The sequence below is a fragment of the Medicago truncatula genome, chromosome 5 (assembly GCF_003473485.1).
Source record: "Medicago truncatula cultivar Jemalong A17 chromosome 5, MtrunA17r5.0-ANR, whole genome shotgun sequence".
NCBI lineage: Eukaryota > Viridiplantae > Streptophyta > Magnoliopsida > Fabales > Fabaceae > Medicago > Medicago truncatula.
In genome coordinates, this window is record NC_053046.1 from 4,606,054 (window position 1) to 4,621,164 (window position 15,111).

At 35.4% G+C, this 15,111-nt stretch overlaps 3 protein-coding genes and 1 pseudogene across 4 annotated transcripts; 1 reads left to right on the forward strand and 3 right to left on the reverse strand.

The window, feature by feature from the left end:
- Positions 1–117: 117 nt before the first annotated feature.
- LOC11431705 (protein TOC75, chloroplastic-like) lies at positions 118–964 on the reverse strand (annotated as a pseudogene).
- Positions 965–3,282: 2,318 nt separating this feature from the next.
- LOC11435632 (pentatricopeptide repeat-containing protein At1g32415, mitochondrial) lies at positions 3,283–6,152 on the reverse strand. Its single transcript, XM_003611383.4, has one exon. It carries the CDS (start codon positions 5,720–5,722, stop codon positions 3,515–3,517), a length of 2,208 nt encoding a protein of 735 aa, XP_003611431.1. The 5' UTR covers positions 5,723–6,152; the 3' UTR covers positions 3,283–3,514.
- A 2,843-nt stretch (positions 6,153–8,995) lies between these two features.
- On the reverse strand, positions 8,996–14,350 carry LOC11429004 (phosphoacetylglucosamine mutase). 2 transcript variants are annotated; one of them, XM_039834392.1, is made up of 10 exons: positions 14,214–14,350; positions 13,899–13,961; positions 13,525–13,787; positions 12,035–12,154; positions 11,799–11,941; positions 11,422–11,673; positions 10,775–11,187; positions 10,520–10,695; positions 9,826–9,922; positions 8,996–9,366 (listed from the first exon to the last, which is right to left on the reverse strand). In XM_039834392.1, the coding sequence occupies exons 2-10, from the start codon at positions 13,957–13,959 to the stop codon at positions 9,224–9,226; spliced, it is 1,668 nt and encodes a 555-aa protein (XP_039690326.1). In that variant the 5' UTR covers positions 13,960–13,961; positions 14,214–14,350; the 3' UTR covers positions 8,996–9,223. The 2 variants fall into 2 exon arrangements, with proteins under 2 accessions (XP_039690326.1, XP_003611433.1); XM_003611385.4 differs by having other exon boundaries at positions 13,899–13,991; positions 14,214–14,345.
- LOC25494533 (uncharacterized) lies at positions 14,131–14,630 on the forward strand. The gene has a single exon (XM_013598005.3). It carries the CDS (start codon positions 14,174–14,176, stop codon positions 14,489–14,491), a length of 318 nt encoding a protein of 105 aa, XP_013453459.1. The 5' UTR covers positions 14,131–14,173; the 3' UTR covers positions 14,492–14,630.
- The last annotated feature ends 481 nt before the right edge of the window (positions 14,631–15,111 follow it).

Here is a 15,111-nt window from a genome sequence, read left to right on the forward strand (position 1 = left end):
ACCCACAATCATCGGACAATTATCTTGTCTATGCTTATGAGGCTATCCATCCATCTACATCTACAATATTATGCCCACCAATTGATCAATATTCGAAGTCATCAGACAACTATCCTGTGAATAAAAATCATTGAACAATTATATTTATCAAAGAAAAATTATACAGGTTTCATTTGTTCTTGTGGAATTTGCAATGTCACTAAGCGCAAAAATAAAAACCATCTAATAGCAAACATAAAGACAATCAGCTACATAAATATTATTACAGAACTTTATACCAATTCTATGAGTTCTAGAAAAAAAAGGTTTAAAGCCTCTTAACATATACTGTGCAGCTTAAAACCTCTCTCCAAATCGGAAAAATAAGGCACCAGTTCCTGAGTTATGATCAATGACATATTCTGCTCTGACCAAACCAAACTTGGCACCAACACCATAAGATGAACCTTGACCCGTTCACCTATAGACTTCTGTAGGGTTCCCTTTGACATCCTTTGAACTTCCTAGATCATTCCCATGCTCTGCGAAACCATACACACATGCATGCCTTTAACAGGTATCCAGAACTCAGCTGCAAGCTGTAGAAAGAAAAAGAAATTAGTAAACAGATAATAACAATTAACTACTGTACAATTAACATCTTGATAAAGAATCATAAAACGAGGCTAGTAATTCCAACCTCCAGCATGTTTCTGGCAGTACCAAGCTCACCCATGTTGTAACCCCTTAGAGAGTAAGGTCCACCGAGAGTAAAAGCATCATAAATTGGAAGATCGCCTACACAACCACCATAGCGATCATGGAGGACAAGAACCGGTGGTGGTGGTTTACCAGCTCCTTTCTCCATAGACATCAACTGGATAAACCGTGCGAGAGTTAGCTGGTGACGATTGAAGAATGGGAACTGGGTGCCAATGCCTAGGCCTTGATCTACCTGCAGTTCGCATACATGAAAACTGTATATTCAGAAAGCATTGCCACAGGTCCATACTCCATAGCATACTTCAAGAGTCTTCAATAGAAAACATAGATGTCTCGTCCTCAAAGGCATTGCAAGTTGGACCATGAATTAAAGTGTTCACTGAAAATTGTAAGTTAGAGCTCAATGACATTGATTTATCCAAGTAGCTGACATCATATAATGGAAAAGGTTTAGTTGATGGCTAAAAAGAATGAATGCTTTCCACATCCAAAAGATGGAACCATGTTATAAGTTATAACTCTAGCCAAGGTATTATTCTGTAACAACGCATTTAGTTAACCTCAAAAGATCAGATACCCTAAAATACATATCAGTCTATAATTAATGTAACATCAATAGTTATCGATCAAGGATAACCGCAGCTAGAGGCCAAGCTAAAAACAGATATTCTGAATTTTATGTGCATATTAAATATGAAATAGCATTCATAGGTCTGAAATATTTGTGAAATAAAAGTAATACTTAAAATTCTAACAAAAGTCATAGGTCTGAAATCAAAGATAGTAAGGGTTAATAGGTCTTACCATTATAGGTCACTTTTGGTTTTGCCCCTTTAATTTTATTTTTGGATTCGATCCTTGTAAAAAAAATTTGTTTTGGAAAACCCTCCTAGGCCAGTTGACTGTGCATTTTTGCTGATGTGACATGTTGTGTCACTTTTTTGAATCACGTGGCGCGCTGACTGTATATTTTTTTTACGAGGTACATGTGGCATTTATGATTTTTTTTCTTTTTAAAAATGATATAAATTCTGGAAAAATTAATAAAAATTATTAAAAAAAATCTGGTAAAATGAAAATAATGAAAAAATCTAGAAAGTTTAATAAAAAAAATCTGGAAAAATTAAAAAAAATGAAAAAATTAATATATACCGAAATTTTCAAAAAAATTATAAAAAAAATCTGAATTAAATTAAAATTATTAAAAAATCGAAATTATATTATATATAATTATTTTGATTTTCAAAATTAATTTCTAGAATTTTATAATAATATATTTTCAATTTTTTGAAAATTTTGTTTTATATTAATTTTTCCAGATTTTTTTAATTAAATTTTCTAGATTTTTTCATTATTTTTCATTTTTTAATCATTTTTATTAATTTTTCCAGAAATTCCAGAATTTATTTCATTTTAAAAAAAAATTAAGAATTTTATTAAAATCATAAAAGCCACGTGTACCCCATAAAAAATAATAATTATACAGTCAGCGCGCCACGTCATCCAAAAAAGATGATGCAACATGCCACATCAGCAAAAATGCACAGTCAGCTAGCCTAGGAGGGTTTTCCAAAACAAAATTTTTTTACAAGGACCGAATCCAAATTTTTTTTTATAGAGGACAAAACAAAAAATTATCTATATTACAGAGGTAAAGGCCTATTAACCAAAAAGTAAAAATAAAAATCAATCATCTAAAGCTTACAGTAACTAAATATTAAAATTCAAGAAGAAAAAAAATTCCCCTGCAGCATTTAGCAGCTTTAATGGCACAAATAGCTGTGATTTTGATCGGTACAGCAAAAGGCTCCGCTACTTTCTATAGAAGCCACCGAACACTCTACACGCCGCTATAGCACACTATAGACTACATAGATAATATCCTTAACACTTTCCCTCTACTACTCCTATATTTGTAGATAGGTTTATATGCCAACTTTTATATTGATCCAAAGGATACAGCTAGACAAATTTTCTTGAGAGCTCAGCTAACACAAGAATATTACAGTTCGAAAGTTTAATATTATACATAGTCAACAATCAAGAAAAAAATAGCACATCAACAGAGGAAAATGTTGACCATAAGATCTAAATAGGATGGTTGAGATGAAAGAAAGTTTAGGGTATAATCAGCTACAGAAAAGCATCACTCAGGTTAAAAGGAAAAATTTAGCACACAATTATAAACTACACAATGATATACAAGACTGAATGTTGGAGAATATATAGATAATTAGATGGATGGAGAATTTGACATAGGCTCTGTTATTTTTCCAACTATTTTAGTATTTTACCAATCATAGCAGAATTAAATTACTATCCTGAATGCTTTACTTGTTTTTAATTTGTCGACAGGTCAGTGAGAATTCGAGAATCGTAATCCATTTGGGGTTGGCCTAGTGGTTGGCTTGGGATCTTGGAGTTTGCTCCTCCAAAGATCTCAAGTTCGATTCCTTCTGGTGCCAATTTCGATGGGCTAAGTCCATACAGAGCTCGCTCTGGCTTTAAACGGGGCCCCTGCAAGTGGACGGTGGGATTGGTCCCCTCGGATTAGTCGGTCCTTGGATCGGATACCGAGTTTTCAAAAAAAAAAAAAAAAGAATTCGAGAATCGTCTAGTTTTTCCCTAAACAACAACTTTTTGTGAAGGTTTAAAGATTTTCAGCCCAAATTTCTGATAATAGCAGTAACGAGGAAATTCTTAGTGAAATAACAAAGATGTTGCCTCGTCAGTTATCATCTAACAGTGATATATTTGTGTCAAAAAAGCCCCTTTATGTACAAGTGTTGGGCTAAAAATATTGTTTTCTTCCTCAACTTTGTAGCAACATTTCTTCTGCTAGTGGATCTAATCTATCTCCAGATGAGAAAGCATGAACTTTACCCTTCACTAATATCCAACTACAACCAGGTGCCTTCCTCACACCTTTCATCCTCATTTCTCTTCTTAAACTTGTCTCCTCAAGGTGCCTATCATTTGCAGCGTATATGTTGCAAAGGGTCACATGACCTGGTGCATTCAGAGGATCCAACTCAAGTAATCGTGTGGCTGCACGTCTAGCAATATCTGCATCTGTTTTACTCAAACCACATACTCCAATCAATGCTCCCCAAATGGTATGATTTGGTTCAACAGGTAGCCTCAACACAAACTCCTCTGCATCCTTCACTCTTCCTGCCCGGCCCAGAATATTGATAATGCTTACATAATGTTCCAAACCAGGTTGAAGTGCATAATCATTGAGCATAACACTAAATAACTCGCACCCTTTATCAACAAAACCAGCATGAGCACATGCTGTTAGGACACCAAGGAAAGTAACAGCATCTGGGTAAACTCCAAATTCAAGCATGGTTTCATACATATTCAAAGCTTCATTGGCCCTACCATGATCTGAAAGGCCCATGATCATGGAGTTCCACGAAATTTTGTCTCGACAATTCATGTTTGAGAATATCCTATATGCATCCTCTATCTCCCCACATTTTGCATACATTGAAATCAGAGAGTTTTCAAGATACACGTCATATTCATATTCATAAATAGTCTTTAGCTGCATAGCATGCAATTGCCACCCTAGATCAAGATATGCAACAGAACCCACGGCTCCAAAAAGAACAGCATAAGTAGAATTTATAGGAGAAGCACCTTGAGCCATCATCTCAGCAAATAAGTTGATGGCTTCAGCAATTAGCTCATTTTGGACATACCCATAAATCATTAAAGTCCATGCAATGGAATCCTTATCACTATCAGGCATGTCATCAAAGAGATTGCTTGCCTTTAATACTTGTCCAGCACTAAGATATCCAGAAATCATGCAAGTCCAAGCAATTTTGTTTCGAATAGGGACCGTGTCAAACAACTCTTGAGCCTTATGTAATTGACCAGCCTGAACATAACCATTTATCATAGAATTGAAAGACTGATCATCGCAATTTTTCATATCACCTTCGAAGACACTGCGTGCTGAGTCCATAAGACCACACACAGAGTACATCCTAACAAGACTTCTCCCTAACCTACAATCATAATCATCAAGCTTCCATCTATTAAGAATCATCTGAGCATGCAATTGCTTGCCAAGACAAGGAAACCCCATACCAGCACATGCATATACAAGAGAAACAAAGGTCTCTTCATTAGGCTTAGCATCAGAAAGTGTCATCATATCAAGAAAAAGTAACAATGCCTCTCGATAGAATCCATTCCAAGCAAACCCACCAATCATTGCAGTCCAAGAAACAACATTTTTCTCCGGCATAATTTGAAACAAACGAAAAGCCTCATTCACATCACCCACACGACAATACCCAGATATCATGCTAGTCCAAGTAATCACATTCCTACACTCTATTTGATCAAACAAATCCTTCGCGTCATCCATTCTACCATTTTCAACATAACCCTCAATCATAGCATTCCAAGACACCACATTTTTATCAGGGGTATCATCAAAAACCTTTCTCGCTTCCTCCAAATCACCATTCCTAATCAAACCCACCACCATCGAGTTCCACGAAACAACATTCCTCTCAGGCATTTCATCAAACACCTTCCTCGCATCATCAATCCACCCCAAACCAGCATACCCACTCAGCATTGCAGTCCAAGACACAACATTTCTCTCCGGCATATCATCAAAAAACCGTTTCGCTTGACGGGTCATACCAGATTGAAGATATGCGGACAACATTGCATTGTAAGTGACAATGTTTCTATGAGGCATTATATCAAACAAGTTTCGTGCTTGTTCAACGTAACCATGTTTAGCATAGTTGGTGAGCATGGAAGTCCAGTGAACAACACGGGAGTGGATGTTTCCGGATGGGAAAGAGTGAAGAATTGTTCGTGCTTCGTGAAGAAACCCATTTGTTAGGTAGTGAAGGAGCTGAGATTCGTCGCATTCGTAGTGAAGAGGAAAATGAGAGCGAGGTTTGAGAGAGAAACTCCTTAGACTGAAACAAGAACAACGCATCAACTGCACAAGAATTGGTGTGTGGTGAACAAGAACTTGCATGGCCTCAAGATGGCTACTTTTTTCTCATTTCACATTGCTTTGTTGGTACGAAGTTTCCACGGCCACTTAGATGACTATTTTCCATGGCACAAGGGCATGGTTGTCTTAAACACAATTCTAAACTGATTGGGCTTGAACCTAGGACCAACGCTTACAAATGTTACAACGTACCACTCGACCACTCCGTATTGTTTCGAAATGTTATGAGTTCAAAAATATCAAGATTCAATAGTCTAACCCAACCTCAACGAGCTATGGGTCGGCACTAGACACATAAGGAATCAAACCTTTTATCACATTCTTAAAGAGTAAAACCTTACTACTTAGACTAATATATTGTCGGTCATTTTAATCTCACTTTTGTGTTGGTAATTTTTTAAATTAACCAAATTCTAACATACAAATATTTATTTAAACAAAAATATTTTCATTTAGAATACAACGATTGTTTTTCTTTTTCCCCTATTTTTTTTTTAAGATCATATATATGGGATTGGAGAATTATTTTTCACCATAAGGAAAGTTTTTTTCAACCATTAAATTAAAGAGGAGTATTAATTTTATCATGGATTGCCTACACCATATTTTTTTCCTTTATCTTTTACACTTTTTCATTTAGAATACAGATCTGAACAAAAAAATGTAAAAGACAAAGGAAAAAATATGGTGTAGGCAGTCCATGATAAAATTAATACTCATTCTTAATCTAATGGTTGAAAAAAAACTTTCTCATGGTGGGAAACAACTCTCCATTCCCATGCTAAATGCCACCTTTATATCATCGCACGACCATGAATTGTATTAAAGGTGGATTTAATAGTTTTTTTTAAGTAACAGTTATATTTTTTTCTATTCTTCTGAAATGGCTTCGTAGAAATTAGCAATGCTCTCAATTAATATAACACTATATTCAATCCTAACTTAGCAAAAACATGCAATTTTGTTGGTTTCATGATAGATGTGTTGAAACATATGATAACTCATAAGCTTAAGTAGTAAATTAGAAATAAGATAATCCAGTTAAGTTAGGTCGGTGATGTTGACTTTATACCTTAAAATTTAATTTGGGAAAGTAGACTTTTTTCCCACCATGGGAAAGTTTTTTTGGATCATTGGATTATGGAAGGAACATAATATTATTATGGTCTGTCAGTACCATAAATAACCACTCATCCTCTATTATCATCTTCCTCCTAGCCCCCACCACCTCATCGGACCTTCCACCGTGACCTTCCGCCGCCATCTCTTCCTCTGATGCTACAGTTGCACACTCTTTGTTAACATTTTAGATCACATCATCTTCATATCCCCACTCTTTTCCCAAGTCATATTCATTCACCACCACCAATATAAATTTCTTTCTTCTTCCATTCTTCCGACGCCTCTTCCAACCAGTGCCAATTTTTCTGCTTTCCAATAATACACCAGTAGAAAACGCTTTCAACTCACTCCGATGACGTGTGCACGGCGGTTCCATGGACGGAGATGAAAACGCAAGAGGAGGAAGAGAAAATCTAGATGCAGATCTAGCCAATACAAATTATCTTGTTCTATATTCACACGTCGACGGCGACAGAAACTTTGCTCACAGAGATGACTCCGACGAGGTGTGCACGGCGACAATGATAGAAGCTTCACACATAGACACGACGTTAAAAGCTTCGTTGCAGCGACGTTGACAGAAACTTTGCTCACGGCGACGACAAAAGCTAACCTCTTTGCACGACGGCGGCGATATAACCTCTTTGCACTACGACGGCAAAGTATGTGGATGGTGCTAACAACTTGCACGACGATGGCTATTGAAGCATCAATTTCTTCTATTTTTTTACGAGTTTCAGTTGTTCTGTGAATCTTTTCTTTATGTCCGTTTTTTTTGTGTGTGAAGGATTTATGGCTGGTGTTAATAACCGGTTTTAAACTGGTTTAATTGTTTTGTAACCGATTTTGATAATTTAGTTTCAGATCCAATCCATTTTATTGGTTTTTATGTGGTTACGGACTGGATATCAATAAATCCAAACCATGAACACCCCTAGTGGTGGTGGTGGGTGGGGACATGGAAGATTAAAGAGGGGTGGAAGATTAGTTGATTTTCCAGATCTTAGAGGATGAATAAAGTATGGGTGGACCATGGTAAGATCAATACATCTCATTAATCTAATGGCTAAATCTAAACTTTCCCATGGTGGGAAATAACATTCCTTTCCCAGATTAAATGGCACCACATCTTAAGCTTCACTCTTTCTTTGAATTATATGTGATATATCTCTATCGTGTTGGTTTTTTAATGTTGAAAATAACACCACTCTTCTAAAATATCCAAATTCAAAAAACAAAAAAAAAAAATTGGGTGCAAAATACTTTTTCTTTTGTTACGGTACAAAAATAATTTATTAATTTAAGTCTATCAATTTAGCAAATAATATTCTCAAAAAGAATAATATCATCTGAAATTTTATTGATTTAAAGAGTCCATAATTTGAACCTATAATTTAAGGGACTAACATAATGATAGAAAAATAAATTACTACGTGAAAAAAAGAAAGTATTCATCATTCGGTGTATTGATATACTCCCTCCATTCCTTTTTAATTGTCACTTTTGCATAATTTTTTTGTTTTTAATTAAGTGTCACTTTCAAAGTTCAATACAACATTAAATGTTGTTTTGCCTTTATTACCTTTGATTATTTATTGTAGAGAGAGAAGTAAATGAAATGAGATATTAAATGATGAAGGTTATTACAGGAAAAAGATGAATTGTTGCATCAAAAGTAGTAAAAAGTATGTGTTGTCTTGGTTTGTGTAAAAAAACTCAAAAGTGACAATTAAAAAGGAACGGAGGGAGTAGTAATTTTCAGAATGTTTAACCAGTAAATGAATTTGATTAGTGGAATATACTTTTTTTTTTTTGGACCGGATTGTGGAATATACATATTTTTTTGGCATAGTGAATATACATTCAAAAACTACAAGTATAACTTTTATCATGTAAAAATTTATAAAATATTTGAAAATGAATAGAATCAATATTAGATTATTTAAGAACTAAGTTGATTATGAGCTTCCTTTAATCTTTCTGTAGCAGGCACCCCTGTCTACTAATCATGCTATATATATAAACTGTTTCATCAGCATATTAAGCACAACATGTTCGAACCTCAGAGTTAACAACACTCGCGCACTCTTCGCACAAACTACTTGTGCTAGAGCGATGAGTGATTCAATTCAACAGTAAAAAGTAGTTGCAATTTTGCTGTGCAAACAGATATTGGATATCCAGCAAACATAATCTTGTCATTATAGTCTTAAGATATAAATATATTGGAAGGACATGTGAAATTTACTGGATTTAAAAGGCAGATAAAAAAATACAGTTAGATAGAGATGTGGATAAGTCAAACACCAACCATCTTCAAACTATAATGCCAGGAGTTTATTGGAAAATCTCGATGGTCAGAAAGAACTGTTACACAGATATGTCAAGAACTGCTACACCTTAACCTAAGAATTGATCCACAAGTTTAGCCACACCGTTGGCTAGGGTATCTGCAGCTTCCTGCGTGGATGCTTCGGCATATACACGGACAACATCCTCAGTTCCTGATGGTCGAACAAAGCATCGACCTTGATTGTACTTGGCTGAAAACAAGAAAAAACAAGAGACCAAGCTGCAATATTAGTACAACTGAAATTCTAAAACTAGTTTAATGTTCTAAATAAAAGACATTAGTATATGGATGAAACCGACTAGTATTTTCTCCCTCATGCAATTTTAAAAAACCAACTGGCTTTCAGAACATCATTAATATTATTCAATTAACAATGAAGCAAAAGGAAGCAACAACAATGGTTTGACGGTTTGGCGAGAAACGCAGCCAATTAATAATGAACTAACATAGCAGTAATCTTTTAGAATCAAATAATGCAACAAATATACAAACAAGCCTCAAACAAATCTTGCATAATTGATGTGGAAAAATGCCACTAGTCTCCCTCCTTCAATTGGTGGGTAGAAATGCAACTGGCCTTAAGGTCAAAATGAGTGGTTCCATATTATATCATGGCAACAAATAAAAAGAGAAGGAGCAAAGAACATACCAGTTTCTGCATTGATGGCTTCCTGCAAACCAGGTGGACTCACAACCACAGTTTCTGCATTTGCTGTAACTACGGATGTTCTGTCAGCAACTTTAACCTAACAGTTTAAAAAACCAGAGGAACCGTTGATTTCATAACTGTTTAAAGCAATTGCTAAAGAATGACAAAAAACGTGATCGTAAGCTGTAACACATATAACAGTAACAAAAGTAGGCACATGTTTATGCCCTTGACTATGGTCAAATTACCTGCAATATATCTAGTAACAAGTATCAAGTATAAAAATGAGGGAGGGAATATTAAATTTTAAATTGAATGGTAACTTTGCAGCCCAAGTTAAAATGTGACATTCAGCTTTAAAACATAGCCACCAGATTGTAAATGCTAGCAGTTGAGAGTTGAGACTGGAAAGTGATAGCAAGGCATGAATTATAACATATTAATTCATTTAAAAACAAAGACCTGTTAGCTAGCCATGTAAAACAGCTGATTAACATAGCAAAAACTACGATTAACATTTCACTAATGCATTGCAGGACCACGGAATCGAAACTAAATTTATGAACTTCATAATACAAAGATGTTACAATCTTAAATAAGAAAACGAAAGGAATATATGATCCACTCAAAACTTCTTGTGGTTTTACAAAAGTTCTACTCTCAGAAATGATATAGTATGATAATGATAACTGACCTTGAGCTGCCTGCTAGGTAGATCGATATAAAGTTCATTCCATCTATGTATTGACCATCCCATGTGCTTCAATATGACTTCCACCAAAAGCACTCCACTCAAAGCATCTCCTACTGCTTGGTTGATCAACTTACTGACTGCCAATAATCTCAAAGCAGCCTTTTCTGCTTCTGATCCTGAAACAAACAACCAAAAGATTAATGTTTTGCTCTGCAGTTGAATCTTAAAATTGAAGTGAGAAGCCATTGAATAAACCTTTGGATCCTGAAGAAAGCATGTTACTTCTGACCTCTAACCACTCAATGAAAGATTCCGAAAATAGGATAGTTCCATGGCCATTTGCCTCAAAATATATACCAATATCAAATTCAGCAGCTTTTTCATGTAAATATTTCACTCCAGTGGGAGTTAAATTGACTTCGAGATCCAAATTTTTAAGGTAATTAGTAGAAGCTCCATTTGCATATGCAGTTTGTACGATACCAAGACGGGCTTTGCCGCAGTTTTTTATATCTTCTTTCTCATTAAGCAAACTTAGTTGCTCCCTAATAAATACAGCAAACAGGGATAGTATTTTGTCCCCATCAACAAGATCAATTTGAGCATTGCTTTCAGGTGGTACTGAAAAATAAACAAGCCGATCAGCATCTCCATCCAAACTAGCACACCTGCAAACTAGAACCAACTTAGCTCCATTAGTAGTACCACAATAAATAACACCAATATAGTAATATTAAGAAAGACACGTCTACTAAATCAAAGTAGGGGATAGTTGTCCAGTGTGGATTGGTTAAATCATTCATAACATAATATCCATTAAAAAAGATAATCTCAACTGTCATGATGGAAAATTCCTGGGATGTAAATATTCATTTTTAGCATCAGATGATGAACAGACTAACCTTGTGCCAGCATCTTTAGAACCAAAGCCGCGTGGAGCAACCTTCTCTTTCTGCACATAATCAGCACCAACTCCATCATTCAATACACCTTCGTCTTCACTGCTATTTCGAACCTCCATATCCAAAACATTCAACAAATTATGCAAAATTCGAAGTTTTGCTCCACCAACACCATTAGCTCCATCCACAACCAATTTGTCATTCACCCCATCAAACACTTTTCGTTCAGTCGGGATCAAATCCATTAAGCACCTGATCCATTCACATAATGATCCTTAAGGATGTGTACAATGATAGTTTCACCATCAATCACAGAAAGAAACAAAGCGGAATTATATCTATGCATCATAACAAAATTAGGAAAGGATTGTACTGACCTGAATGAGCTGGTAAGTTGTTCAAAGTAATCCTGCTCTGACGCCTTTATGCCCTTATTTCTAGCACGAACCATCCAATGTAGTTGAGGAGTTGTCAAAATGCCCATGTCGGACGCAACAGCTCCAACAATTGAAGTGACTCCCTTCATATTTATCCAATTATTTACGATTTTAATATGACGACAAAATAGAACAAAAAGATTATAGAAGCTGAATATAGTTTATGGCGCCCATACTTGTCTAGCAGCTTCAAGCAAAGCTTCTCCACTTGGCCTCGTGTCTCTCCCCAAAAGTATTTCAGCCGGCCTGACCCCATCAAATGGAATCCTTTCTTTCTCAACAAATTCATTTATCAACTGCAAGTCACATATAATAACATTCATTGTGAGTTACTCTTTTCGATCTCGATTATAAGCAGAAGTACTTAAACTTCACAATCACACTAATTAAGAAACTTAGTTCATAACAATAATTTTTCTTAAACTAAAAAAATATGTGCATTTTCAAAAGTGTACTTCATGAGAACTTGTTCCATGAGAATAAACATTCAAAAATAAAAAATGGAAAATGCTATAAGTGCCCTTAGGGCACTTGATAAGAAGTCTAAAAGAGAAACTTTGTCTTGGAAATGGTGCATTCAACACCTCTAAACTTTAAAAATTGACTCTCTTTACCTTGAATTTATCACTTATTTCCCTTTTTAGCATGACCCATAAAATATATATTAATTTATGATTATCTTAAAAACGACATTAAATATAGTGAGTAGTTAAATTTACTTATATGTGAGACTACCAAATATAACTCATAAGTACTTTTTTTTCTTATATTCGATGTTGTAAGAAAACCAAATAAAAGACGAAGTGTGTCTAATACGCACTCCCTCCTTAATTCATTAATGTTGTAGCCTTTTAAATAGGCAAAGTATAAACAGAAATACATCCAGTATAAACTCCATAACTTAGTCCTAAATAATAGAACAACTACTCACTAAGTCAATAAGCACGCAGTATGCAACATGTAAGGTGAAATTCCAAAAGGAATCATGCAAATTTATAACAACAAAAACCATTTGGTCCTCTCAAGAAAAAAAAAAATTGGAGATTCAAACATACTGAGTGGCACCCCTCTGAGATGGGAATCACCCAATACTCAGCCCCACTAACTCCACTTCACACTCATCATGCCCTCAACTTTCTGTTGTTTTGTCTCCTCCCCATTAATAATGGGCCTAACCTCATGGTACAAAATTTTAAATTGGTTGGATATAACTACTACAATACATAACACAATGCTGGAAAATTTCAACCAATTTGAAGGACTTGTTGGCTGGGGGCCGATAATGGTAGTTAAGTTCAATGTAATTTAATTTGCTAGCATATATGGATTACGTGGAAGGTGAGAAATGAGAAGGTCTTCAAAAAACCGAAGGGGTGGTCGAATCACTGGTAGAGAAAATACAAATCATGAGATGGAAATGGTCAAGGAGCAAAGCGAAAGGTTGGATATTCAAAGTTAACCAATGGTTGATAAATCTAGAGTGTTCGGGATTTTAGCATGACAAATTCAGTGTTACAAAGATGACTTTTTTGGCAAGCGATATTAAATTTATTTATAAACTCATAAAATAAAGTAAGTTAAGCTGATACAATGCTGGATGGTAACCATAAACCTAACCTATCACACAATTTCAAATTGAAAACAATTCAAGATCAGAATCCCAAACCTGAAGAAGTTGTTGAGGAGAAGGAGCATTTGCAAGTTTGTCAGCGAACGGTTCCCAATGCTGAGACAACATACCCCCATTTGGATCAGCGATTTTAACACCATTATCAGAAAACTTATTATGTGAAGCAGTGATCATAACTCCGATCACTGATTGCGTTTTCAACGATCTCAGAGCCGCAAGAATTCCAACTCTGTACACTGTCGACGACAGAATCGATGCATCTTCTCTAAACCCCGCTGTACCGTAGGATACCTTCACTCCTACACACACACACACAAAACTCAACCGTATTAACAGCAATAACAGAATCAGACAACGAAAACGACATCGTTTTGTTAGTTGGAATATACAAAAGTGAAATTGCGAAGAACCTTGTGAGAGTAAGAAGCGAGAAGAAGATTCTAGAAGCAGAGATTTTTGTTCTTCATTCATGGCTTCAACACACAAACACAGATTCAGATTTACTGAAACAATGTGTAAGATTATGATTAATTAATTAATAATTAATTAAATTAAATTGAAGAAAGGGCAAAAACGTCATTTGACGATATAATCGAAGAGTTACACTATTATATAATCGTAAATTGAAATGAAATAGATAAAGTTATAAAACCTAGAGAAAGAGAGAGTTAGTTAAGCGTTAAGGATGGGTTTACTGTGGTGGCGGAAGGGGAAGAATTCACAACCTGAAGCGAAGTTGTCGACGACGGAGAACGCGGCGAAGAATGGTGGTGCCTCGGCGGTGAAACCAACTACGGAGGCGCCAGGGATGAACGGTGCAGTGGAGGTTAAACGACCTAAGAACGCGAGTGTTTCAGTTTTCGAGTTTGGTTCGGTTGCTGCGAGCAACGATAAGGTTACTCTTGCCGGTTATTGTCCAGTTTCTGAAGATCTTGAGCCTTGCCGTTGGGAGATCCTACCGGCGGTTGAGTCAAACGCGCCGCAGTTTCGCGTTGTTTTCTGATATCTCATGTTATGTGTATTCTTGTTTAGTTTTGCGAACTATTTATTTGAACCGAAATTGATGATGTACTTTTATATATGAACGAACTGTGTTTTCTCTGTTCCATTTATTTATCCCAATTCATTATATGTTCCAGTAATTAGATAATTGTTCATTATTATTTAATTTAATTCAGTACCATTACTTTTATCAGCAACAATAAAAAATCTAGTTTATGTGTTACTACTGATGGTTATATGAGATGTGTGTGGAATTGAAGTTGGATATGAGATAATTTTTTGTAAAATTGGGAGCAATGTAAGATACTCATTCTTATACTTTGTAATTGTGTTCTTAATCTAAAGATTGCTGTCAACGGTGGATGAAGTTGCTGCAAGGCTAATTCTTTTGTTGTTGTAACGTTTGATCACATGCTAGATGGACCCTTGATTTGCACTTTGAAATTGTGATCGATATAACATACTGTTATATTCATTTACAGTACGTTTTCTTTTTATTTTGAATCAGCAAAGTTTATTCCCGTCGAAATTGTCCAAGACACACAAGAACTCGAGGCCGAAACAGAGATACAAAGGCGTGAAAACTGTGCAGCCAAAAAGGGAGAAAAAAAAACACCCAGC